Source organism: Juglans microcarpa x Juglans regia, chromosome 4S (assembly GCF_004785595.1).
Source record: "Juglans microcarpa x Juglans regia isolate MS1-56 chromosome 4S, Jm3101_v1.0, whole genome shotgun sequence".
Taxonomy (NCBI): Eukaryota; Viridiplantae; Streptophyta; class Magnoliopsida; order Fagales; family Juglandaceae; genus Juglans; species Juglans microcarpa x Juglans regia.
Window position 1 is genome coordinate 18308498 of NC_054601.1, and position 27486 is coordinate 18335983.

The 27486-nt window shown below is 36.9% G+C and overlaps 1 protein-coding gene across 3 annotated transcripts; it reads right to left on the minus strand.

The window, feature by feature from the left end:
* Positions 1 to 1033: 1033 nt before the first annotated feature.
* On the minus strand, positions 1034 to 21540 carry LOC121263292 (phosphoribosylaminoimidazole carboxylase, chloroplastic-like). Of its 3 annotated transcripts, XM_041166097.1 has the most exons (16): positions 21179 to 21540; positions 18375 to 18590; positions 18155 to 18266; positions 17070 to 17132; positions 16816 to 16954; positions 7412 to 7467; positions 6134 to 6207; positions 5855 to 6002; positions 5536 to 5709; positions 4764 to 4851; positions 4571 to 4687; positions 3892 to 3989; positions 3672 to 3789; positions 3487 to 3581; positions 1672 to 1778; positions 1034 to 1525 (listed from the first exon to the last, which is right to left on the minus strand). In XM_041166097.1, the coding sequence occupies exons 1-16, from the start codon at positions 21415 to 21417 to the stop codon at positions 1432 to 1434; spliced, it is 1938 nt and encodes a 645-aa protein (XP_041022031.1). In that variant the 5' UTR covers positions 21418 to 21540; the 3' UTR covers positions 1034 to 1431. The 3 variants fall into 3 exon arrangements, with proteins under 3 accessions (XP_041022031.1, XP_041022032.1, XP_041022033.1); XM_041166098.1 differs by lacking the exon at positions 21179 to 21540 and having other exon boundaries at positions 18155 to 18270; positions 18375 to 18537; XM_041166099.1 differs by lacking the exons at positions 7412 to 7467; positions 16816 to 16954; positions 17070 to 17132; ... (1 more) ...; positions 18375 to 18590; positions 21179 to 21540 and adding an exon at positions 6528 to 7367.
* Between the last annotated feature and the right edge of the window lie 5946 nt (positions 21541 to 27486).

The following is a 27486-nucleotide window of genomic DNA, read 5'->3' on the forward strand; positions in this document are numbered from 1 at the left end:
ACTTACTGAGTTGTTGATAACTCACCCCTTATCTCCATAATTTTTTTCAGATGATTTTGAATAGTTCAGCTAAGGATTAAGATTATGGAGCATCGGTGGGATGATTATTTAAGTATAGTGGATTACTCATGGAAGATTTCTGATAATCGACGGATTTTATTAAGAGATTTTTGTAGTATTCTAATGACTTTATATTTTTGAAATCTGCAAATGTATTGAAAAATTGTAAGTTTTAAGTTACAGGGAGTAACTCTTCAATCTCTGCAGGACCGGGGCGTTACATACACCCTTCATCATCATAACCCATATCTTATATGCTTCTTAGCATACCATGCCTTTGACAATCCGATTGTACATTGCAGGGCACGAGGAAACAACATGAAGCTTGAACTGTTCGGTTTAGTGGCAACCGAAATTTTTAATACCGTTTCTGTTAAGATATTTGAAAAGAAATATTTCAGTACCGATACTATTTCGAAATAGTCTATATATAAATAAATAAATTATATATGTATAAATTATATTTCAAAATAACATCAATGCAAATCTTAAAAAATTAAAATACATATTCATAAAACTCAATAATACTTATAAGTTCTCAATCCAACTATTAAAAAAAACAATTATTCATCCTCATCATGAAAATGAGTAGGGATTTGATTTTCAGTCCTCAAGAAAAGAGAATTAAAAAAAAAAGTTTAGAAAATAATCTTTAGATGTGAAAATTAAAATGAAAATGATGAAAATACAAAAATATAAAATTTCAGCCGGTAAACTGAAAATCGGCTGGTACATCAAAAATCAGCTTGTATTGACCAAAACACACCAAAATGGCTGATATTTAACCCGGTATGAAATCCCTATTTCACCCATATCGTGTCAGATACAGTATTCAAAATATTGGTAGCAACTCCTGAAAATTTTCCAATGGGTATAGGATCCTCACCTTTTCAACATTATCACTGATTCAAACTGTAATAAGCTATCGCTCGCCGTCTAGATAGTGAAATACAAAAACCAAAAACCAAAAAAAGACATGCTACTAATGCATGAGGAAGTTCTTTAAATCAATAAACTAAACCAGTACAGTGAATCTTATAGCATACAACAATGGGCAGAAGGCTTCTTCCTACCCTCACGCTCCAACCACATCTAGATTTTCTATTTTTTTTCCTTCTATTTTTTTTTTTAATCAGTAATTTCATTTCTTGACTCTCCAGTCTGAAGCAAAATTGATACTTCCCATTTACACTTTTTTTATTTTTTTTTTCTTTTCCTCTTAGCATGTTTTTTTTTTTCATCTTACAGAATCACGATTCACTTGATACTTCTTATCTCAACATTTCCTTCTGTTCCTTTCCTAATTTGTCCAACTCGAAGTTCCATAATTAATGTTGAACTCGTGAAACCATCACAAGAGCTGCTTCGTACTCAGGGATTCAAATATGATTCCCAACCATCCTTTTCCAACTTCTCTGCTTTTTTCAAGACATCATTCTTTGTATCTTCTTGATACTGACTCATTCTGCAAACAATATTAATCCCAGATCAGCAAATGCAGGACATGTCAGATAAATATTTTTTGTTCTTTCTTAGTTTCGTACTTGACACAAACTATAAATTATTTCCAACCACAGAGAGAGAGAGAGAGAGAGAGAGAGAGAGCTCAACCTTGCCAGTAGGTCAACATCTTTAATCCCCAACATCCTTACAGCGAGCAAACCTGCATTGGTAGCATTGTTTATTGCGACTGTTGCAACTGGGACACCTCTTGGCATCTGCATTATCGTCAAAAGAGGGAAAAAAAAAAAAAGTTTTTAGAAGGAATTTTTGGAAATCAGATCTAAAAACAAAACAAAATGTAAATACATGCAATGGGGAATGGAAACCTAATTTGAACTTGTAGATTACAGACGAAGAGATAAATTTATATATTTTCTCTTGGGGCTCCATAGTCTGTCAAATTTGGGCTATGAAAGTCTTCATTTAGGCACCGATGTTTTGCATCTAATTAAACATCATTTAAAAACATCACCTCCATCCACTTGCCTAAATTCTAGGAGTGTGATATATTAAGAGTGACAATATGTGATATGACACGTAAACCTAACACAAACACAACACGAAATTAGTGAGTTTGAGTTTGATATAAATGTGTTCAAGTCAAAATGGGTTGACCCGTTAAGATATGATTAATAAATGGGTTAACTCGAAATCAATTCACAATAACCCGTTTAAATTTTATTTCAAAATTACAATTATATCCTCTTAACCCTAAAAACTAAAAAAACCCTAACTTATCACTCGTCTCTCATTCTCTTATGCCGCCCCCACTCCCCAATATGCTTATGTTTTTTATTTTTGGGATTGTGATTTGGACCTATGCTCATATTTGTTGTTGGACTTGAAATATTAGTTTTATTATAGGTTGAAATCTGAAAAATATTAATATTTTTTGTTAGTAGGTAGTCTTATTGTTTGTTTAGAGATATAGTGGTTACTAATGAATATAGATTTTAACTTTTATGTGAAATTATATTAATTAGGTCAAATGGGTTATGCAGGTCAGTTCAATCCATTTACATAAAACGAGTTCAAATGAGTCGTCTCGTGCTGACTCATTTCTAATTAATTATTGAACGGGTCAAAACAAGTTGTGTTGTGTCACCTGTTATTTAAATAGGTTGTGTTAGGGTTTGAAAGTCTGACCCATTTAACTTAACGGGTCGTATTAAAGTTGGCCTATATGGTTGCATGTTGACTTCAAATAACACGAACATGACCCACAAACACAAATTGCCACTCCTATGATAAATAGTAACCAAAGCAATCTTATTGAGGCAGCTTATAGAAAAATAAATCACTTTCCTTGTATAAACTGGACAAAAGTCTTTCTTGGGCAATCAACTACGATGCTAAGGGTGGTAGCTCAACTAGAGGGAAGTCTAAAGAGAGGGCATTGTGAAGACGAGAATCAAGGGGTTGGGGTCGGGTCTGATATATTTTGAGTTGTTTTTCCACGGGCTTTTTGGGTCATTTTGGGCAATGTGTTTTCTTATATACATTCAATATACTTGGTTTCTCCTTTTGATATATATAATTTTTTACTCATAAAAAAAAATAAACTGGACAAATAAATTAATAATAATAAAAAAAGCTAAAAGATTTAGGCCCCATTTGGATAGAAGTGTTTCATCTCATCTCATATCATCATTACAACTTTTTCAAATTTTCACAAAATATAATAAACAATTCAATTTTTTCAAAATCCAAAATAATAATAATAATATTAGAAAATAACATTCTAACAATATTTTATTTAATTTTCAGCTTTCATCTCAACTCACTATCTAAACGGCACCTAAGAAAAACAACAAAGATTATATGTATAGGATATGGGATCTTTACAAAACTTCACATACCATAAATGTGATTATTAAATTAGAAAATCATATACTAGCATACTAACCAAAATTATGGTATTACCTGGACAATGGATAGAAGCGAATCAAGTCCATCCAATGCAGAAGCATGCACGGGGACACCAATAACAGGCAAGGGAGTGAGTGCAGCTACCATACCTTCAAGTCATGCCAGGGCTTGCTTAATGTCAGTGAGACCTGTGATACATTACAACACTAAAGATGGAGCATAGCTCAGATATAACTTGCCTGGCAAGTGGGCTGCACCACCAGCACCAGCAATTATAACCTGAATGCCTCGCTCACAAGCAGACGAGGCATAAGAAAACATCACTTCAGGGGTCCGGTGAGCTGAAACTATTTTCACCTGCAAATAATAAGAATTGTCAGGTAGAATTTGAATATAAAAGAAACGCAATCAATGGCTCAAGAATTTCATAAAAGCCAATGGAATTCACCAGAAGTTAACCTCATAAGGCACAGCAAACATATTCAAAATCCTTGCAGCATCCTTCATAACGGGAAGATCTGAATCAGAGCCCATAATGATCCCAACAAGTGGTGTTACTGCACTCAGAATGAAAGCAACGTTAACCCAATTTGCATGTGACCTTGTCACATCTAAATCAGAACAAAATATTCCGGATATAAACTTTAAAGGAAAGTAAAATGCTTGCAACTATAAGAATTCATGACTCCCTAAGAAAATTTTATGGTAATCTCCCTCCCACCTATAACTTTTCCACCCCAGGAAAGACTTCTGATGCAATATGTATTTACCACAGAGCCTATTGCCTGAAAATATATAGTGGCATTAGATAATTATTGCAGAAATTTCCTAATTTACACACTATTCCTTCTTTTCTATTGAATTGATCATAATTACTGCCTCGATTTCACAAAATTGTGCACACATATTTTCACCTATTCAACGTATTTAATCAAACTGATCAACTAAATGCAGACTTTTGATGACATTTCAATTTTTATTTGGATAACAAATTTAATTTTTTTTATAGGTACATTTACCAAAAAAAAAAAATTGCATCAGACATGATGAACAAAAACTACTAGACAAACTTACTTTTAAATCCACCAGCATCATGCCATTCGGTAGGTAAATATGAGGACAGTCTAGAGCAACTAACCTGCGGAAGGATAACTGGAGCATTCTTCCTTCAGCATTGCTTTTAATTGTTCTTCCACTTCACCCAAGGAAGAGCCAACAATGGTGACATGGCCCATCTTTCGCTGCTTTCGCATTTCTGCCAAGTCATTAACTGCAAGTGAGTTTTCAAGTGGAGAGAGAGAGAGAGAGAGAGAGAGAGAGCAGAATCCCACCTGGCTTATCGTACCAATGAACAGTAGCCCTTGGAATACTCAATGCCCTTCTGATCAGTTGGTGAGCTAAAACAAACCCAGACTCACTCTGAAATTTTAAAAAATTGGCCCAATAATCAACATCCTACCATTTGCATATCTTCTGAAGCTGTGTTTATTTCAATATAAAGCATTCGTATTGAAAAAACATTTATCAGTGAAAAAATGACACAGTTACCATTGTTTGATTCAGAATAGGCTGGACTAACATGCCAGAGATGGCCTTGAGAGAGAAGCTTTTAAATGGCGGAAAATGCTTTATGCTTTGAAAAAGCATTAAAAAAATTCCACTTTGAAAGACATACAATATTTTCTTCTCATTTTGCTAGTTTTCCATTGAACAGGTAAACTCCATTTGTTGCTAAAGATTTTCAATGCACTAAACTCCATTTTGCAAGATACATTTACATTGACACAAGCACACCCCCAACATTATTCTTAGTGATAACTTTCAAGCATTTTGTTCAATATCCATGGCCAGATACACACAAAAACACATATAATTTATCAACTAACACGAGGTTCCAAGATAAAATAGACGGCAAATGTGTAGTTTGCATCTTGAAGATTTAAGCATCCTTTTAGTTTCCTCATTCAGAACAGTATAAGCATGATCCACTTTTTGAAAAATGGACTTTATTTTCCAAATTTTCCAAACTTCATACCATCATCACAGTTAGATAAGGCCCCCCCCCCCCCCCCCTAATGCAAATCCAAATCCAAAGAACTTTACCTCATCTTCGCCTAGTATATTGTACATGATGGCAGCAGGAGACTTCATTGATGGATCACCAAGTGGAAGACCGGAAACAGCCCGCAAATGTTGTTCATATTGTGAGGTGTAGCAAGACTCAATTGTGTGATGACCACTATTGTGTGGTCTAGGAGCCACTTCATTTAACAGAATCTGTCAAGAGTTTAGAACATGTATAATTTGTCAAAAGTAGCAAATTGCAGAAACAAGGGATAAAATAAACATTTTTTTTTTTCTGGAGAAAAAGAAAGCAAAATGCAGTTCAATAAATACTATAATATGTCAACAGATACACAACCTGACCATCCCCAGTCAAAAACAGTTCAACTGCAAAAACACCAGCACCTTCTAACGAACTCACGGCCTTGTAGGCAACATCCGTAGCACGGTTTCTGATGTCCCATGTCACATTAGCAGGTGCCTTGACTATGTGACAAATATTTTCCCTGCAAGATATCAAAGATCCCCACTGAAATATGAACAGTGCAAAGTTAACATGTATTGCCACCAGGTGAAAGCTCCTCACATACCATTAACATAGATACATGGCAACGTAAACATTGAATACAAATCTTACCTGTGAATGGTCTCAACAACAGGATAGCACAAGATGGAATCATCTCTTCCTCTTGCCACAATGACAGCCAACTCCTATAGTCATTCCCAAAAAACAATAAGAGAAAATCCATAAGATGTTATCTTTCAGACTTTCTAAAGCAAAGTGAAGAATTAATATTTAAAAAAGTACTTTTCTGTGAAAATACCAAAAAAGAAATGCCAAAGAAATACCATACCGATCATGTGAAAGCATAAAATGAATAAAGTCTAAACATTGGATTCCAAATTATGCTCTTCACATAAAAAGCAACTTCAAAGTAAAGAAATGATCGTAAAATAGTAATGACAAAAGCTGCAGCAAGATGAATATGATTAACAAAATGGAATGCAAATAATCAGACTTTTGTAACAACCTTAATATTGTATAAATGCAATGAAGTAACCCCTAGGGGTTGGCTCAATTGGTAAAGGTCTTGGGCTTGGGGGTATGCTCCTTCCAAGTCTAAGGTTCAAATTCCCTTGGGTGCAAAAAATCTCTAAGGGCCATCGGATTGGAGAATTTTCCTCTTGAATTACCCAAAGTGCACTTTCAGGAAACTACTTGTCAAGGGCCTGTGCACGCCCAAGATTCGTCGGGATGATGTTCTCAGACACTAGGTGCCAATCAAAAAATAAATAAATGCAATGAAGTATGAATGCTTAAAATTAAAAATAGATAGAAGTAAAAGGCTAAAGAAATTAATTAAAAAGCTATGTGGTAAATGGACAGTATTACTTCATTACATTCTTTAGAAGAAATAGCTTTGAAGGCCACAATATCAATTAATTACCTAGAAGGTTTAAAAAAGAGATTTCAGGATTAGCAACTTATATCTTTTTTTTTTTCATAATTTTCTAAATAGAAGTGGCTACAGAACTTGTTTTCAATTTCACAAGCATCTAGGTTGCTTCTGAAGTACGCTAGCAAGCAGTTGATGCATGTGGGATCACACACTCAACACTACCAAAAGAAAAATTGGAAGCTCACTGCTTCCCTACAAAATAGATGGTTATATCTATTCATGCCCCAGTATCATGCAAGTGAACCAGGCATGCCTAGTTGTAGAATTTAAAAAGGTGAAGCACTTCAAAGAATACTTACAAGTTATTATTTTGGAAGAAATTTATTTTGAAAATTAATCTTTATATGTCTTGCCCAAAGTTTGGAACATGTGTTTCACATTGCAGCATCCATAAAAATTAAATTAAATAAAAATGCAGATTGAAAAAGCAAAATAAATTGTATATGTTCGTTAACCTTTACAAAGGGCACCCACTTCTCAACATATAAACCACGATCAAATCCACCAAGAGCTGCAAAAAACAAGAAGTTCAAAGGAAATATAAGTATCCACTAATACAAATTTACAAAACAGAAACATTGGTTCATGAAACTAAGAGGTTGTACATACATAGCTCTACACGACAATAATGTTCAATACAATAGGAACAATAACGATCACTCAAATGTGATGGAACCATCTAAGGGTAGCAATGTTTCCATCTGATAGAAACAATCTAAGATAAAGAAAGGCTTCCAACATACCAGAATCAGCACGCTGGAAATAGTAATTTAAGGCCTCAAAACCAGGTCACACTGATTTTGTTCAACCCATTTTGTCTCCATTTGGAGCCCAAAATACCCAACTTAAGTGTGCATAAAGTAAGGAGTTTTATCTCTACAAACCCTGTAAATTTATGCCCCCTCTTTATTTTTTTTATTTTTTATTTTTTATGTCTAGGAACCTCTCCAAGGCAGGGCCCTTCGGACCCACCCCTGCAGAGTAAACCCTAGTCCTGTGCGCCGCACCCTCGGAAGTTTCCCTACACAAAACTGGTTAAATTGCTGACTTTTCACTAGGTGGTGTGGCCCCAAAGGATTGTTTGCACCCATGAGGTGTTGAACCTTGGATCTTGAAGGGAGTGATACCCCAAGACCAAGGCCTTCACCACTTGGGCCAACCCCTTGGGGTTTATGCCCTCTCTTTAATTGACCAGCCCAGAAAGATTATGCATAATGATGTGGACAAATGCAAGCCTCTTCCCTCTGCATTCTTCCACAAGTATCTGATGTATAAAACCAGTTAATAAACTGAACACCTTTCTGGAAACGTACTAAATATAGAAAGGCCAATTAAACCTAACATAAGAGAGTCATCATCACCTGATCAGATATCCTAATCTCAATAATGTTGATTTTTTTTAAGTGAACTCCTTTCTAAACCTTACAACATTAATTACACAAAAAATATATAAAAAAAGCTCAGTTTGAATGATAAATCTTTTTTGCTGTCATCTACCAGAAATGGTAAGACATCAGCATTTAGATTCAAAAGAGAAAAGAAGGCATAGCAAAAGTCCTTTTTTCCAGATTAATTCTGATTTCATAGCCCATGTCCTCAGTGCCTCCTACACAAGAAAGCACTATCTACATTATGACTCAGTCTCCTCTGAGCAAACTGAAATCAGGAATCATATTGTACAGTATTATGGGCATATATTTTCTGAGCAACTTGCTTGGAGGCCCATAATACTGTACAATATTATTTGAAAGAGGTTGACCTCCTTGCTTTTCTCAGTTACAAGCCTCTTCATTCTGAGCCCCCTTTCTTCTCAGTCCAATAAATTGCTGGGATATAATTAAAGAAGACATTGTGAGTAGGGCTATCAAGAAGATCATTTCACAATCTCAAAATGCATTTCTCAGAGATGAATAAATTATGGACCCTGTGCTTATTGCTAATGAATGTTTGGATCACACACTTTGGTCAGGTAAGCCAGGGGTACTCTACAAATTATATATTGAGAATGCATATGATCATGTTAATTGGGAGTTTCTGTATTATTTGCTTGAGAAATGTGGTTTTGGGGACAATATGACGATCTTGGATAGCACATTTTATTTCTATGCGTGCTTTTCTCTATTGATGAATGATACTCTTGGCTTTTTTTTATTTTTATAAGTAAAATATTATATTAATAAGAATAGGCCTAGTCCAAGTATATAGGGGGTATAAAAGAGTTAACACCTAGTTACAAGGAAAAAATAGAAACAAGATAATCATGAAAATATAGACCATTGAAATATACAGCTTTAGCCCAGAGGAATAAAGTTTCGACAAAGAAGAATCTAATCTCCTCTAATGAACGCTCCTTATCGTCCAAAAGTCCGATCATTTTGTTCTTTTCATAGGCACCATAGAATATATATATAACGAACCATCTTCCACACAGCTGTGATTTGTGGAATACCACCCAGATTCTTCCAGCTGGCCAGAAGCTCGACCACAGCAGCAGGCATAACCAAAGCTAACTCCAATCTTCAGAAGATATCATCCCATAACGCCCTGGCAACCTCACAATACAGTAGAAGATGATTCACAGTCTCGCCATTCTTCTGCACTTACAACACCATTCCACAACAATCACCCGGCATTTCCATAAGTTATCCATAGTCAAAATCTTGGCTAAAAAAGCTGTCCAACCGAAAAATACCACCTAGAGAGGCACCTTATTTCTCCAAATACTTCTCCATGGAAAGTGGTTGTTCTGCGGATCTGTGAGAGTCTTATAAAAGGAATGAACAGAAAAAGTACCTTTTCTAGTGGGTATCCACCACATCTTATCAGTTCCTTGAGTTTTCAATCTCATGGCGTACAAGAGTCTGAAAAAATCAGCAAAGCTGCTGCCTTCCCAATCATGGGCCACCCTGATAAAGCTCACATTCCATTGGATTGAAACCACCAGACATCTCCATGAGGTCCGTCTTTGATGCTTCCTTTCCACAAGTAATCTTGAAAACTATAGTGAATGTGTCCTTAAGTGCTCTATCTCCACACCATAAATCATGCCAGAATTTTATTCTAGATTCATCTCCAATCACGATTATAGTGTGTCGAGCAAAAAACCCCCAACCTCTAATGTGCTTCCAGACTCCCACTCCATAAACCCCTTATACATCCCTAGTGCCCCCCCTCCCCCCCCCCCCCCCCCTTCCCCCACACATACTCCTATATTGGACTGTCATTCACCAAAACTGAGAACCTCGCTGTAGAGATTCTAAGAGCACCACCATCTTTCCCCAAATCTACACCTCCCAAGCAAGTATAATAGGAAGTCACAAATAACGTGATCATAAGCCTCCTCCATATACAGCTTGCATAAGATGTGTGGATCAATAGATTTTAATCTACTATCTAAACATTCATTCGCTATTAGTACTAGATCTAATATTTACCTTAAGGTTGTGCGGCAGGGCACCACCAGTCCGGCCTCTGCCTGGTCGGGACAAGGGCCTCTGCCCACAGACGGAGGGCATGCGGAGGCATGCCCACACGTACCTAGGAGCCGAGGGCGAGGCCCGAGCTGGGTCCCTGGGGTTTACCTCGTCTGCCCAACCCAACCCACACACACACAACACATATATATATACATATCTGTTAAAAAAAACAATTTTCTTTAGTAAAACAACGTCATTTCAGGGTTAGGTTTTGTCTAAAACTTAACAACCCCCCCCCCCCCCCCCCCGGGGGCGGCATCTCTCTCTCTCTTTCCTCTGAGTCAAGGCCAGTTCTTCCATTAGACAATTGCCTAAGCCCCCTAGTGGAAGAAGGCCCAAAAAAAAAAATTCTAAGTAAAATTAATTAAAAAAATAAATTAACTCAATGAGAAAACATCAAAAGTATCAAATAGATATTATGTCATTACTAGTTTTAAAAGTATCTCCACGTAATAATTATCTCCCGTACTCTCCTTATAAAAATACATTTCTCCTTTGTCATTATTAGTTTAATATATAATGTGAAAATTATAAATAGCAAAATCTAATTTTCGAGTGTTCATAAAAAGTTTTTGTATTATCCTTTGAAGAGGCAAGGACCAACTTTTTCCCAAATCCGTAGATTATTTATAGAACTTACTTGAAAATAATGATTATAATTGCTTCTAAGAGTCTAAAGTACGTTTTGTAAAATTAAATTTGATAAAATCCTCCCTAAACCGATAAGTTTCTAACAAAAATTAAGTCGGTTATTAGTTGAAAATGTGGTATAAAATTCGAATCAATAATTTATTTTGCAAAAGGATAGGAATTATTTTTAAATAAAAAGGTAGTGTGAATTAAAATTAAAATTATTTTATTTTATTTTATTTTATTCTTTTTAAAATGAAAAAAGCCTCGCTCAAAATTTCCGCCTTAGGCCCTACAACATATTGAGTCGGCCCTGCTCTCAGTCTCTCTTCCTCTCACCCAAACCCTAGCGGCCCCACCGTCCATCGCGCTCTCTCTCTCTCTACGAAAGTTTGGTGTTGGATTTTGAATTTTTTTTTGTTTTGCGGTTGATTTTGGACGGGGTGGGCAAACGGTCGTGGGGGCCAATCCGCCCCCGGCATCCAGACGGGGTCACTTGCCCACGGGAGGTGGTGCCGAGGTTCAGTGGGCAAGATCAAGGTGGGCACCTTCCCCTTACAAATGCGTTTTGGGGTCTCAAAACAATCCTCCCCAAGACTCTTATACACTTCATTCACAAGGCCGAAAATCCTTAATATTTAAAGCCCCAACCTGCTTGGGAATAAGCGCAATAAAAGTGGCATTGAGGCTTTTTCTCAAACTTATCAAATGAGAAAAATTCCTGGAAAAACTTCATCAAATCATCCTCACCACTTCCCAACAAGATTGAGAAACCCCATAAAAAAAGGGTCTGGACTTGGTGCTTTGTCTTTGACCATCCTCTTCACCATTGGCGAAAGGCATCTTTAGCTAGGAAACACTCTGCTGCTCAATGGTCTCAAAGCTAGCCCATCAAGTTTTGGCCTCCACACCACTTGCTTGGTAAGCAACTATTCAAAAAACCAGCAACATGATCCTTAATCACTGGAAACTCCGTGGAAACAACTCCATCAATGTTCAACATTTCAATGGCGTTAGTCCTCCCATGCGAGTTGGCCACTCTATGGCATAACTTCGTACTTCGATCTCCTTCTTTCAACCATAGTGCCCGAGATTTCTGACGCCATGAAATCTCCTCCAATAAGGTAACCCTCTCAATTTTTGAAACAGTCTGTCTTCCGAGAGAGTTCCTTCATAGATAGTGTCCAACCCTCCTCTGCCCTCTCTACCTCATGTAGCTCCTCCAATAGAGACTTCTTCCAATCGCTTATATATATATATATATATATATATATTTTTTTTTTTTTTTTTTATGTCTGGGAACCTTTCCAAGGCAGGGCACTTTAGACCCACCCCTGCAAAGTAAACCCCGGTCCAGTGCACCGCACCCTTGGAAGTGTCTCTACATGGAACTGGTTAAATCGCTGACTTTTCATCAAGGGGTATGGCCCCTAGAGATTGTTTGCACCCAAGGAGATTTGAACCTTGGACCTGGGGGGAGCATACTCCCAAGCCCAAGGCCTTTACCACTTGAGCCAAGCCCTAGGGGTTAAATCACTTATATCTCCAAAAGATTGTGCATTCCATATCTTTAAATCTTTATCTAAAGCTTTCAGCTTACCTACAAAAATGAAACTTGGAGTGCCATGGCCCATGGATCTTATAGGAGGACCGCTATTGCTTGACCCTTTCCACAAAACCTTCGGTTTTAGCCACATATTCTCAAACTTGAAGTACCTACATCCTCCGCGAATACCTCCACAATCCAACAAGATAGGAAAATGATCCAAACAGAGTCCAGTTAGTCTTTTCTGACATAACTCCAGATAATGAGTTTTCCAATCCGAGGAGACAAAATCTGTCCAATCTAGATCACGTTTGATAGTTCGACCAAGTGTATGCTCCACCCATAAGAGGAATATCCACCAAACCCAAATCAAATATAAACTCCAAACTCCATCATTGCAGGCCGGAGCCTACTCTCTCCCTATCTTTCACTTGAGGATCTTATAACATTAAAATCACCACCTATGCACCATGGCATGTCCCACCAGCTATACAAACCAGCAATCTCCTCCCATAAAAGACTTCTTCTGCTGTTTAAATTTGGCCAATAAATTCCCGCAAAAGCCCACATAAAACTATCTTCCACATTCTTAAAGGAGCATGTTGCTATATACTCCCCAATGTACTCCTCAATTTTATCCACTACCCTTTGATCACACATAACTAACACTCCGCTCGAGGCCCCAAGAGATGCAAGATAAACCCAATCAACATATGGACAATTCCACAAGCTACGAACAATGCTTCATGAAATAATTCCCATCATAGTTTCTTGCAAACAAACAATATCCGCCTTCCACTTATGAAGTAGGTTTTTTATATGAAGACGCTATTGGCCTCATTAGGCCATCGGAAATTCCAAGATACAATCTTAGGCCTCACAAAGAAATTGTCAGCACCCTCCCTTTGGATTTTCCTCTGCTTGAGCTACCCTCATAGATAATAGACCGGGTCAATCTCTTTAGCTCCCTCTGTTTTTTGGAACCCGACTTCTTAATCTGAGCATGTCTTGCTTCAATGGCAGTGAGCAATTCCATAAATTCAAAACCTTTATACTCAATCCCCACACAATTTTGGATTTTCTTCACCTTGTGTAACACCCAGCCAAAGGAAAATCCTTGAGGCTTGAGGCAAGGTGAATCCCCATATCCATTGCTTATTGTTATTTCCATAGAGGCGTTAGCATAATGTTATTAGCTACTATTTATGGGGCTTTCTCTTAGACTTCTCGGTGGGGGTAATAAATCATAGGGTGCTTTTTCTCATATCTTGTTTTCAAATGATACCTTGATATTCTATGGGGCAAACCCAGACCACAACACTCTGTAAGGGCTCTTTGTCTATGCAATGAAGTTATTTTTGGGCTGGAAGTGAATTTGTCTAAGTCAGAGATGGTTCCTGTGAGGAATGTTTCTAATGTGAGTAGATTGGCCACATTATTGGCATGCAAGGTAACCTCTTTCCCTATGAAATATCTAGGACTCCCTTTTGAGAGTCTCTTTAAAGGCTATTCTATTTGGGAAGCTATAATTGAAAAGATCGAGTGTAACCAATTGTATAGAGATGTTACAGCAGGACTGTTTATGGAGCGGGCTGGGTGAACAGTTCAAATTTCACCTGGTATGGTCATATAAAGCAAAGTTTTAAAATCCATTCCATTTTGGCTGGAATGGCCAAACCTTCCCGTACTCGATCAATGATCGGAACACTAAACCCTTATATTCCGTTTTGTCCATAAGATTTTTGACAAGTAAATAAGTCCGTTTTGTCCATAATACCGGACTATTTCGAAATTTTTCGCATGTTATGGATATTTAGGGGAAAATTTACATTTCGGCCAGAAATAAAATAGTGTTATTTAATTTTCCAACAACCACAAACCGGTTAGGCATGAAAGGCGAAATTGCGATTTTAAAGCATTATGCTTTTATATTTTGCACGTCACACAGAGAGGGAGGGAGAGTTGCTTTTTTAGTTGAATGTTGAGTAAATCTTTACTTATTTTTTCAATGTGGGACAAGCTTCCAGCTTTCATGCATAGCACTTTTGCATCTTTTTTTTTTTTAATTTTTTTTATGGGTGGTTTCCTTTGCTTAAATGGGACATAACATTAGAGAACAAACTGGAACAGTATATTGCAAACAAGAATTAAAAGATGAAGAGAAAACAGAATTTTAAACTAAACTGTTATTAACAAATAAACTTTTTTTTGATCGGTTTAATTGCATAAAAAAAGAAACCAAATTTATCCAAATCTGCAAGAAAGATTGAGCCACATGAATTTTAAACTCTATCTCCAAGATTTGCAGAGATTAACAAATAATCTTGAGACTGATTAGAGATGAATAGAGTTTTTTTTCTTAAATAGCTATTGAATAGCAAATATAACTGTCTAAAAAATTTAGAAAAACTAACAAAATGTTGAATTTAACATAAACAATTGAGTAATTTATAGAATTACCGATAAATAGAGTAACAACCAACTAGTTAAGTTTCCATTAAATTTTCATAATTTATAAGAAATTTAGAGTTTAAATTACATATATTTCTATATATATCTGTGAGTTTGTGTAGATACACATATATAAAGATATTCCCAAAATGATACAATGGTATATACGGGTACCAAAATATTCCATTCCAATGCCTCAATTGAAACGGTTACCGAAACGGAATTCAAAACTTCGATATAAAGTGTGTTTTTGTTTATTTATGCTCTCCTAGGGAAGCGGCTTTGACCTTACCAATATGAGAGAGAGGCCTTGTGGAAAGCTGCAGTAGATTCAAAATTTGGTTGTGTTTGGGGTGGGTGGTGCACTAATGAGGTACATAGGCAGACTGATGCTAGGATAGATAGATGCTATATGAGCAAGAAGAGCAGGAAATCATTAGACGACCTCTTACAATATTGTGTGATTGTCAGTGCCTTATGGAATGACTTCCTCCTCTGTTGAGTTGGGTTAGCTTGGATTATGCCAAAAGGATAGTGGACCTCTATGCCAATTGGAGAGGGTTACATGGCAATCCACAAATTGCAGCAGAATGGGAAATGGTTCCTATTTGTCTGGTGTGGTGTTTCTTTTATCATTCTTCCCTGCAAATACACCACAAAATGCAAGTGCGTGATGGAAGAGCTTAGAACTTTTTCTTCAAGACTATTTCTGTGGGCAACCTCTCTAGATTTTAATGGGCAGAGTCTTCATAATTTTCTTGTCTTTTTTCCTATTCCTACTTATGTGTTCCTCTTGCATGCTTCCTATGTACTCAAGGATATGTGTTTTAAGTTTTTCTAATAATTTATTAACTTATCAAAAAATATATTTGTATAAGTAATATGATAAAAAAAGACCATTACGTACACATGACACCTTTGCCTCATTCAGAGCATTAAAAAAGGAAACCTTTGAGTTGAGGGACAAACCATTAATAGGACGACTTTCCTTGTTGGATAAGATTGCATCAAAGAAAAGCATACATGGAGTGCAGCCCTAGAATTACAGGATGTATACAAAAGAAACAGCCAATAGAAAAAGCTAAATAGACATGAAGTTAAACAAACATGCAACATATATGGAGTGCATCATGAAAAAAAAAAAAATTAACACATGATAACTAAGTTAAGCTAGATGAAAGTGTCGTTATGCATCTTGAAATGTTGAAAAAGTACATTTTCCTCTTACAAACAAAAATTTCAGTACCAACCAAAGAAATCAGCATCTAACAGCCATGGTATTACATTGACATGAATGCATACATGTAACAATCTGGGAAAAGCACTAGCCACATTCACATTGAAACCCCAAAAAGATTCGTCAATCTGAAGCATCATTACAATCACATTTCCATAATTCAGAATCAGTGGGACTTAACACCTATGACTACCCTTATAACTTATCCACTCTAAGCAGATTATTCATATGTCCAATGTGGATTTGGAGTGCTACAATAAATGCAACCTTCAGTTAACTAGTTTTATTCACCTCCTTTGGTTTGTTAGCTCTTAACATAAAGAACTCTTTTCCAGCCACAATGTTTTGAATCCTTGTGCATGTAGAACAGCAAACAAGACAACGCAATAATGTGCTTAATTAATGGAAGAAACAAAAGATAAATACAGACATTACAAGGCTAATAATTCCAATTGAATACCAAATTATAAGAAATCCCTACAAATATTGAGCTCAATCTTTAAATGCTGAACATGTTACCAGTTACAGCAGAGAAGAGCTCCTCCTCACTGTTAGCAACAGCATTTCCACGCCCATCATAAGCTAATCTTTTGCTCTTAATCATGAGAGGATAACCAAATAGATCACCTGCTCTCTTGGCACCTTCAAGATCATCTATCTGTTTTAGTCATGTTTCATAATAATCAAATTAAAATACCTTCCACAGATAATTAAAAAATAAAGTTAAGATATTAGCAAATTCCTTCAGTTGGATACTGATGCAAGTAGTCTACCTGCATAAACTCAGGAAGTGGAATGGCATGCTGAGAAAAATGAACCTTTTGGAGATATTTGTCCTGTATGAATCGAAAATGTATCAACTAAATTTATTTTGATAGATATGAGTAAATAGCTATAGAAACTTACTTAGAATAACAAGAAGGATAAACAAAATTCTAGCCCATTGCCAACTAAACTTAAATGTGGTCAGAAACAAATTCCTAACTTAGTCCAATTACAAACAAAAAGTCAAGCCTAGCTCCAAAACCGTGAGCCCAAGTATTTTTTTAATGAAACCAGAAACAGAAACACCCCTTTCCCTCCCCCCCCCCCCCCCCCCCCGCCAAAAAAAAAAAAAAACTGGAATTGAAACTAATGACATAATAATAAAGGAAGAACCTGAAATATGTATGTAATACCACAATAATGAAAAAATGAATAAGAGAGAGAAATAAAGATGTGAGCACTGGAGAGCGGATAATATGCAAAGATGAGGGTCTCTTCAAACATAGGTACTCAAAACCATCAGTTATCCTAATTCAGCAGTTGAAAACAACTAGATCTCGATTACTTATTCTATTAAAGAGCTATCCTGAACCTAGAATACTATACATGAACATCTTAGATAAATTCAATGTGCACTACATCATATGAATATATTGTTTCCAACCCTAGATGAGAGTGCCAGTTCAGTTGTATGATTGCATTACAATGACAATAGAAGTTGTTAAAAATCAATCCTAACAATTATACACTTCCAAGAAATGCACTCTTTTCACCTCCCCCTATACCTCAACCCTAAGGAAAAAGGAATGTTATTGAAAATGCATCATGTCTTGGTTAATTTGCATTAAATAGATAGTAAATGTTAAAATGTATTTATAGAGAAACTTCCATTCCAATATATCTTGTCAATTTGATACCATGTTGTAAATCCAAGACTATGGAAAATCCACAGTGGGACCTAAAATCCACAAGGATCTGCCTTTGTAATGGTGCAAAACAGAAGGTATTTCCTATTCCATATGACTTCTTATCTGTGGTCATATTTTGCAAGATGACACTGTAAATCAAAATCTTCAAGATTAAAAAACCATACCTGAATTATTCGGATCGTAGAGGCTTTTGGTTGGCAATCCACTCCATGTTGCTCAAGCATCTCTAGGGTTGCAACATCAACATGTTCAATTTCTACAGTCAATACTCCACACCTATCTACCACAAACATAGATATATTATTAGAAAATAATAACAAAAGAACAAAGAACAAAAAGTGACAGCTATGAACATAAATGTCAACAAACTTGCGAAAATCGAACCTCTTTGCAAATTCCTGGACCGTTGAGCTGTCATCAAAGCTTCCAACCATATGATAATAAGCAAGTGCACTTGCCGGGCAGTTCTCAAGTGGATCCAAAACCATTATTTTGATTGCCATTTTTGATGCTGCTTGACATAGCATACGACCTAGTTGGCCTCCGCCCAGGACACCAACTATCATTTCAGATACTCCATGTGTTGGTCCATCATCTTTCCTGCATAAATTAGTATTGTGGGGGGGAGATTTTGTGTTAGATAAATGACTCCACCTACGGTCAAGATGTGGTGTAAAACCTAGTTTTACATCCTCCAATCACAAATTTCCAGCTAAAGGTTCTGTTATTTTTTTTTTTTTTTTTTTTGATAAGTAATCAAGTTGAATTATAAAAGAATAGGCAAAACCATGTGTAGTACGAAGAATGCCCTAGCTACATAGGGACAATAGATACAAGGAAATCACAGAAATCCTGGCCATTAAAATAAACGGTAGAGGCCCAAGTACAAAGGGTTCTAGAAAAGAAAGCAATACGTTCCTCCTTCGATCTCTCTTTGTCCTTGAACGTCCGTTCATTGTGATCCTGCCATACAAACCACATGATGCATATAAGAATCATCTTCCTTACCGCCTTGATTTGTTGATTTCCTCTTAGATCAGTTCAGCTAGCCAAAACCACTACTACTGTCTCAGGCATAACCCAACCCAAGTCCAGTCTGCTAAATACCTCATTCCATAACCCTCGAGCTACTTCACAGTGTAGTAGAAGATGGTCCACAGATTCACCCCCATTCCTACACATGCAACACCAATCTGAGATGATCACCCTTCATTTCCTCAAATTATCCATTGTGAGGATCTTACCCAAGGAAGCAGTCCACACAAAAAATGATGTTTTGAGAGGCACCTTATCTCTCCAAATTCTTTTCCAAGGAAACTGAATAGGGAGCTCATGTGAAAGGGTTTTATAGAACGAGTGAACCGAGAAAACACCACCTGAAGGTATCCACCACAATGTGTCAGCATGCCACCCGGCTAAAATTGATGTTCCACTAGATTTGTTCCCCTACTATCACCATGACATCCGCCACTGAAGCATCTATTTCATTTGCAACCCTGAAGAGATCAGGAAATAGATCCTTTAAAGCACCATTACCACACCAATAATCATACTAGAATTTGATCTTGGCCCCATCTCCTAGGCATAATCGTGAATGATGAGAGAAAACCCCCCATCCTTTCCTTATATGTTTCCACAACCCCACTCCATATGTCCCTCTCACTTCATTGATACACCATCAACCCCATAAACCCCCATATTTGCTCTCAATCACCAACCTCCATAAGGCTTCTAGTTCTTTATGGTATCTCCACAATCATTTGCCAAGTAGCGCCCGATTAAAACATCTCAGATTACGAATACCTAACCCACTATTAGGGAGAGGACAACAAACCTTCTCCCACCTGAGTAGGTGGAATTTAAATTCCTCGCCTATCCCACCCCACAAGAAGTCCAGCTGTAACTTCTCGATACGAAGCGCCACACTTGCTAGAATGGGGAACAAGGACATGAAATAGGTAGGTAAATTAGATAATGTACTCTTTATCAGGGTAATCCTACCTCCTTTTGACAGGTACATCCTCTTCCAGCCTGCTAATCGACGCTCTACTTTCTCTATGACTGAATCCCATATAGAAACCGCTCTGTTATTTTTCAAAACGAATATATGACGTTGGATTTTTTCACCTAAGGGTCGCAGCGGATCTTGCCACCCAAACGCTAAGTAGTCAGAGATCCACTCAAGGGTGATCTGGCCGTCCTGCCCAAGGTGGTTGCAGAACCACCCCGGCAGGGTTGATCTACACCCACCCCACAAAAGGTGGTTCTAGAACCACCCCAGCGAGGGGTGGATCCACACACTCCAGCATAGGGATCCACCCCAGTGCCAGGCTGATTGCAGAGCCACCCTTTGTGGTGGCTGGTCTCACCCCAAATGGGGTGGCCGGCCATCCATGGAGTGGCTAGGGTGGCCAGGCAACCCTAAAAGGTTAAGCTGCCACCCAGTTTTTTATTTTATTACAATTTTGACAATGCTGTAAAGAGTTTTGATTCAGCATGCGTGCATTCATTTTATTCATTAATAAAAAGGCGGTGCATCAAGTTTTTATTCAAAGGCTTAAAGGACTGATTGAATATAAATTATAGATAATCTCACCTCCCAAACAATTTTCAATTAGTGCTTTCATATAAGTCCATGCTAACAAAAATCAATATGTGAGAAGAGAAATGAAACTAAATCCATATTTCCTTTCTCATCCATTGCCTCGCTTTCAACCTCTTATAAAGAAGCGGTGAAGAAAAAAATATTGTCAACACGTTATCATAATAAGAAAATCGGCTTTCATTTCATAGATAAATAAAATAAACTAAATCCTCTAAAAGATGAAAAATATAGTTTTTTTTAATCCAAGATGAAATATATAGTTAATCATTAGCCTAATTAAAAACCAAAATTGCTTAGCATTTCCTATATAAGTACAATTTATTATTTTTTTCTATGTGTCTTCTAAAGGCCAAAAAATGTACCGAGATTTTGGGTCAAGCTGATAGCCAATCAGTGTCTAATTTATTCAAAATTCCAATATTATCAAGCAGAGAATCATTTCGAAACAATTTAAAAGTTTCAGAAAACATAATGCTTTCGAAAAAGCTTCTCGCAGTTACCTTTTACTAGCAATTTCGAGAACAGAAATCGTTTGCTTCATTCTTTTTCCGAGAACAGAAAACCAAAAAGAGAATCACTTTACCTGGGCGAGGTCTCTCGAGTGTCGCGCGCAGACCGACAACCCAAGACTGGATTTATGTGCTTCGAAGACTGCTTCGTTAGCGCCAAAGAAGAAGGAAGAGGAGAAGTTCGAAGCTTTTCTTTGGTACTGTGGTCCATGGAGATGCTCAGTGAGCTTGCGCTTGTTCGCGGAGACAAACAGGCCCTGAACCTGAGATCCGGAGCCAAAAGAAAGTCGACGCTAGAGCGTTGGCTAAGCATTGCAATGTCAGGTTTGAATTCGATAAGAGCGGCGCTCTCTCTCTCTCTCTCTCTCCCCGTGTTGGATTTCCGATTTCAGCCTTTCAGGTAAGGATGATGGATATGGATCGGGTGTATATGAATCGGAGCGGAGCGGAGCCGATCCGATGTGCTCCACAATATGTTCATGCTTTTTTCCCCTTTATTGTCATTTCTAACACTTTTTATTTTATATCAAGATCCTATTTAGATATCGAAACGGTTTTATTTTATCTCATTATTATAATTTTTAAAATTTTTACATAAAATATAATAAATAATTCAACTTTTACAAATATCAAAACAAAAATAATATTCTAACAATATTTTATTTAACTTTCAACTTTCATCTAAAATCATCTCATTTCACTATCTAAACAGGACCTAAAATTTAAATTGTTGTTTACCTCAAAAAAATTTAAATGGTTGACAATTAAATAAAATAATTAATTATTTAATGTTACATCAAAATATAATAAATAGCATTTCTCATATCTTTTATGCTAATATTTGGAAGCATTTTATCAAATTCAAATTCAATGTACTAACCTTAATAAATATAAGGAAAATTAATTTTTTTTAATTTTAAAGTGATGATGATTTGTCAAAATCCTTAGCAATTTGAAAACAATGATGAAGTTTTAGTGAAATTCACCAAAAATATCTTGCTCCATTAGATTGTGCTTATTATAATGTTGTTGACCAAAAATCTTGAGTCTTGCCATAATGTAATAATAAGCACATAATTGATATATGATAAAGCTGATCACAAATTCCTATGAGAAATACCTGGGCCTTCATGCCCTCGTGGGGAGATCAAGAACTCATTCTTTCAGAAGTATCTGGATAAGGTGCAAGATAGGCTGAAAAACTGGAAGCTGAAATTCCTCTCTCTCTCTCAAGCTGACTTGTAAAGACCTACTGGTGGGGCCAACAACTTCAAGAGCACAAAATTCATTGGGTGAGTTGAAATAAGATGAGGAAGTCAAAAAGTATAGGAGGTCTCGGATTTAGGGATTTTGAAAACTTCAATATTGCTTTGCTTGCATGGGAGACTAATCCAAAATCCATCCTCTCTAGCAGCACAAGTTCTTAAAGGCAAATATTTCCCAACAACCTCTTTCTCAGAAGCAAAAGTTTGGCACAATTCATCATACTTATGACAAAGTTTTATGGCTGCAAGACACTTGCTTGAAGAATGCTAACCTGGAGGATAGAAGATGGGGAATTAGTTGTTATATGGAAAGACAAATGGATTCCTCAACAAAGCACTTTCAAGGTCCAAAGTTCCATTAGATTTATGCCGGCAGATGCTAAAGTCTCAGCTCTTATTAACAAGGATATCAATCAATGGAAGTACTCTCTAATAGATGCAATTTTCTTTGAAGAAGAAACTAATTTGATTAAAACTATTCCAATCAATCCTTATAGCAGACCTGACAAGTTGATATGGAGGTGTACCCCAACAAGTGAATTTAATGTGAAAAGTGCTTACCATCTCAAAATAGAATTGGAAGAGAGGATCTTGTGACAATCATCTGCTGGTTTAAAACAGAAAGATACCTGGACTAAGATATGGCACCTGGCCATCCCAAATGCATCCAAAATCTTCATATGGAAAGCTTATCTAAATGCTCTCCCAACTAGATCTAAGCTGATGAGAATGAAAGTTGTTGGCAATTCTTCATATCCAAATTGTAAGCAAGAACCTGGGAGTGTCCCTCAGCTCGAGATGTGTGGGGACAATGTGTAACCAAGATTCAAAAGTCTGATTTCCAGAATTAGTCTTTCAAAGATACAGTTGAAGCTTTGTTTGGGGTGTTAGAAGAGGAAAAAATGATTGAGTTTGCTATCACAACTTGGAAGATTTGGAAAAGAAGAAATGATTTTGTTTCCAATAACAAATTCATTCACCCTAATATTCTTGTCTAGCAATCAAGACTACTTCTAGAAGATCTCAAATAGGTTTGACATGTAAACAAGGAGTCTACTGCTGCTATGGACTCCAATGGAAGATCGAAGGCTCCACCAAGAGGATGCGGCTTTGGACAAGACTCAATGCAAGGTTGGCATAGGAGCTATCATACGTGACTAGGAAGGTAAACACTACAAAACAAAAAGGACTTCTTGTGGCAAAAAATGGAGCGGCGAGGCACTGTTGGACGAAAGAAGGCTCATTTAACTATAGCCCCGTTTTTGTGATGGCGACCTAGAAATTCGCCACAAAAAGAGACTTTTTGCGATGACATTTTGTCTTCAGAAATAAATATGCCGCGAAAAGTGCTGCATCACAATGGCTTCCCTTTTGCGGCGAGATGTGTTTGCCGCAATAAATCCTAAACAAAAAATACCGACAAAAAATCCAATCTTCTCTTCGCAAAAAAGAACCTACCATTCACTCCGATATTCTCTCTCTCTCTTATGTGACAATTCTACTGCCCCTGTTGCTACGCCGTCAACCCTTGCTGCCATGTCGTCGCCCCTGTTGCAGCACCGTCGACTCCTCATGTAGCTGGTAAGTCTCCTCTGTCTCTGATCTCTTTATCTTTCACTGTCGATTTCTCTCTCTCTCTCTCTGTCTCTCTCTCTCTCTCTTCCTCCTTGAGTAGGCTGCCCCATCGTCGCACACGACCTCCTTTAGTACTCGATCGGCCTCTATTTCATCTCTATTTCTACAAATTTCTAGTTTTCACATTTCAATCTCTGCCAAGGTATTTCTTTCACTGACCCTTATGATCACACACACACGTGCTTGTGTTTATTTCTCTATGAGTTTTGTGTTGGCTGCTTTTTCTATAGAATGACATCTACTTAATTTAAAGCTGAGAACACAAGAGATTGAAATTAGAGAACTATCGCTTGACTGGGACTTTAGAGAACTAGAAGTATTGCTATATATTAATACAACGAGCTGTCTAGAATTACATTTCTATAATACAAATACAACATTTTCTGCTGCTCACAAATAATGCCTGGATATAATTAAATTAAGCTGTTTTCATGCATATGTACTTCTAGTATCAAGGGACCTACATATGCATAGTATATTAGTAAATACAAGAAACAAGAAATCAGAGAATGGAACATGAGAAAGCATAGTAAACTCAGTAACACTAAATATATATATATATATAGGTAACTCAATGACACTAAATATATATATTGTCAAATTACCCCATTTCAATTAACTAATTCATAATTTTTTGTCTCTAAGACCTATAATCATCCTAAAAAATATCTTCAAAATAATCCAACCTCTGGTGGTAAGAATACTGTATATATGTGTGTGTGTGTGTGTGTGTGTGTGTTTCGTCAAGATCAAGCATGGTGAAGCTAGTCATTACTATATATGGATCGATCCACTGTAAAATTACACTAATTATGACCATAACGCCCCCCCCCCCCACGCACGCGCGCACACACACACACACAACCACACGTGTGAATTACTGGTACTGTGTTAGCATACCATTCAGAGTGCAGTGATTCTCTTACCTCATATATGTGCATGCATATGAACATGCAGTCGTATGACTAAGTTCCATAAAAGCCTTTCAGGCCTACAACTTATATATATATATATATATATATATATATATATTTAATGAGAGATTTCAATTTTAAATAGTTATCTAAATATCTGCTAGCCAAGTACGTACTTAGGATTAGAAGTTAGTTTTGTTGGAGTATCCTGGTGTTAGCTAGGTAGATTAACTTTAGGAACAAATATGCTATATATAATTTAACTTATACAAATTGTTTTACTATAGTCTCAAATTTATGCAATTTTTTTTTATATCCCATTATATATTTAGATATGCTATATATGTTAACCTAACAACTATCCACCTCATAATGTTTTTCTCTACAGTCAATATTAAATGGACAAAAGTTGGATACATTTGACTGATAGATTTAGGTCCATCGAATACAGAGAAGGGGTACAACAATTCATTACAATGGCACAAGCTCGTGCAAACACTACAGACAGTATTAGGTGTCCGTGTTGTACATGTCACAACTTTTTTTGACCTATAGATATGGTGGAAGGTCACTTGTTTACCAAAAGAATGGATCCTAACTATACAGAATGGATCTTTCATAGGGAGGATGAGCATCTTCCTGAGTTCTGGGTTTCTGATGAAGATGGTGTTGTGGTTGATCAAGGCCAAACTCATGAATATGTTGATAACATGGACGAGATGTTAGATGACATTCATCTAACATGTTTGTCGGTGCAACGTCAACTGATCCTAGCATCCATGTAGATTCCACCTATGTATAACCTACTTTAAAATCATTTGATCAATTATTGGAGGATTCCTCACGCTCAATCTATCCTGCATGTGTGAAATTCTCAAAATTATCGTTTATTGTGAATTTGCTGCATATAAAGACCATTGGGGGCTAGATTGTCAAATCATTTGACATGCTTTTGAAGTTGTTGAAAGAAGCATTTCTCAATGCCTTTTTACCCAACACATACCATGAGGCACGAATATTAGAGCGAGGTTTGGTCTTCTCTTATGAGAAGATACATGCATGCCAAAACGATTGCATACTATTCTGGAAAGAAAATGCCAACATGAATAAATGTCATAAATGCGGTAAATCTAGATGGGCCCTAAAAATAAGTCAACAAAAAAAGATTCCCTACAAAGTTCTCCGATATTTCCCCTTGGCACCAATGTTGCAGGGGTTGTTTACATCCAAGAAGACAACACTGGCTATGAGATGCCATAAACAGCAGCGTGTTGATGATAATGATGTTATGAGGCATCCTGCTGACTCCATAGAATGGAAGAAATTCAATGAAGAGCATGCCTCATTCGCTAGAGATGCACGAAATGTGCGTCTTGGATTAGCAAGCGATGGATTCAACCATTTCAATAATATGGCAAGGCCATATAGTATATGGCCAGTTATACTTTGTCCTTACAATCTACTCCCGTGGATGTGCATGAAAGATCCTTTCTTAATAATGTCTCTCTTAACTCGTGGACCAAAGGCACCGGGCAATGATATCAAAGTGTACTTGCAGCCTTTCATAGATGAATTGTTAGATTTGTGGGAAAATAGTGTAGATACGTATGATGCCTGCACCAAAGACATGTTTAAATTTCACGCAGTATTATTGTGGACAATCAATGATTTCCCTACATATGAGAATCTATCTGGTTGGAGTACTACGGGAAAGATGGCTTGCCCAACTTGTATTGAGGACATAGACTCAATGTGGTTAACACATGGGCAAAAACATTATTACATGGGATATCGTCGTTTCTTGCCTACAGGTCATACTTGGAGGAAGAAGAAGTCTATGTTTAATGGCAAAGATGATCATCGTAGGCCACCTAGAGGCTATCAAGGCAAGATGTACTCAACCAACTAAATTTTGTTGGCCATGTACAATTTGGGAAAGGTGGAAAGAAGAGAAAACACCGACTTGATGAGTTAAATTGGACAAAAAAAGCATCTTCTTCCAATTACCTTATTGGTCATCATTGAAATTGCGACATAACCTCGATGTCATGCATATCAAGAAGAACATTTGTGATAATATATTGGGAACGCTGATGAGTATTCTAGGCAAATCAAAAGATTCAATCAATGCACGCAGGGATTTGTATAGTCTTGGTTTAAGAAATGAATTGCATTTACATGAAGATGGAGCAGGTTGGTCTATGCCACATGCATGTTACACATTGCATGGAGATGAGAGGAAAAGCTTTTGCATGTGGTTACAATCTGTCAATTTCTCAGATAGATTTGCTGCAATATTGCAAGATGTATTACTGTAAATGATTGCAAAATACAAGGAATGAAGAGTCATGACTGTCATATCTTCCTAAAACGGCTACTTCCTGTTGTAATAGGTAGGGCTTTGCGACCAGATATTCGATTGGCTTAGGCTGAGCTAAGTACCTTCTTCAGAAAATCGTGTGCGCGTACATTGCCTATAGAGGTCCTACAAAGCCTTCAGGCTGATATTCCAATTATCCTCTGTAAACTGAAGATGATATTTCCCTCTATTTTCTTTGATGTAATGGT

What these genes read in the sequence shown, in the direction of transcription:
- LOC121263292 (XM_041166097.1), bottom strand. Translation starts at nt 21,417, where the DNA reads ATGCTTAGCCAACGCTCTAGCGTCGACTTTCTTTTGGCTCCGGATCTC. An exon ending in GCTCTTCTCTGCTGTAACTG is followed by an intron (nt 7,468 to 16,815) that starts GTAACATGTTCA and finishes TGTTTTTTGCAG; the next exon opens with CTCTTGGTGGATTTGATCGT. An exon ending in GATGTTGACCTACTGGCAAG is followed by an intron (nt 1,526 to 1,671) that starts GTTGAGCTCTCT and finishes TATTGTTTGCAG; the next exon opens with AATGAGTCAGTATCAAGAAG.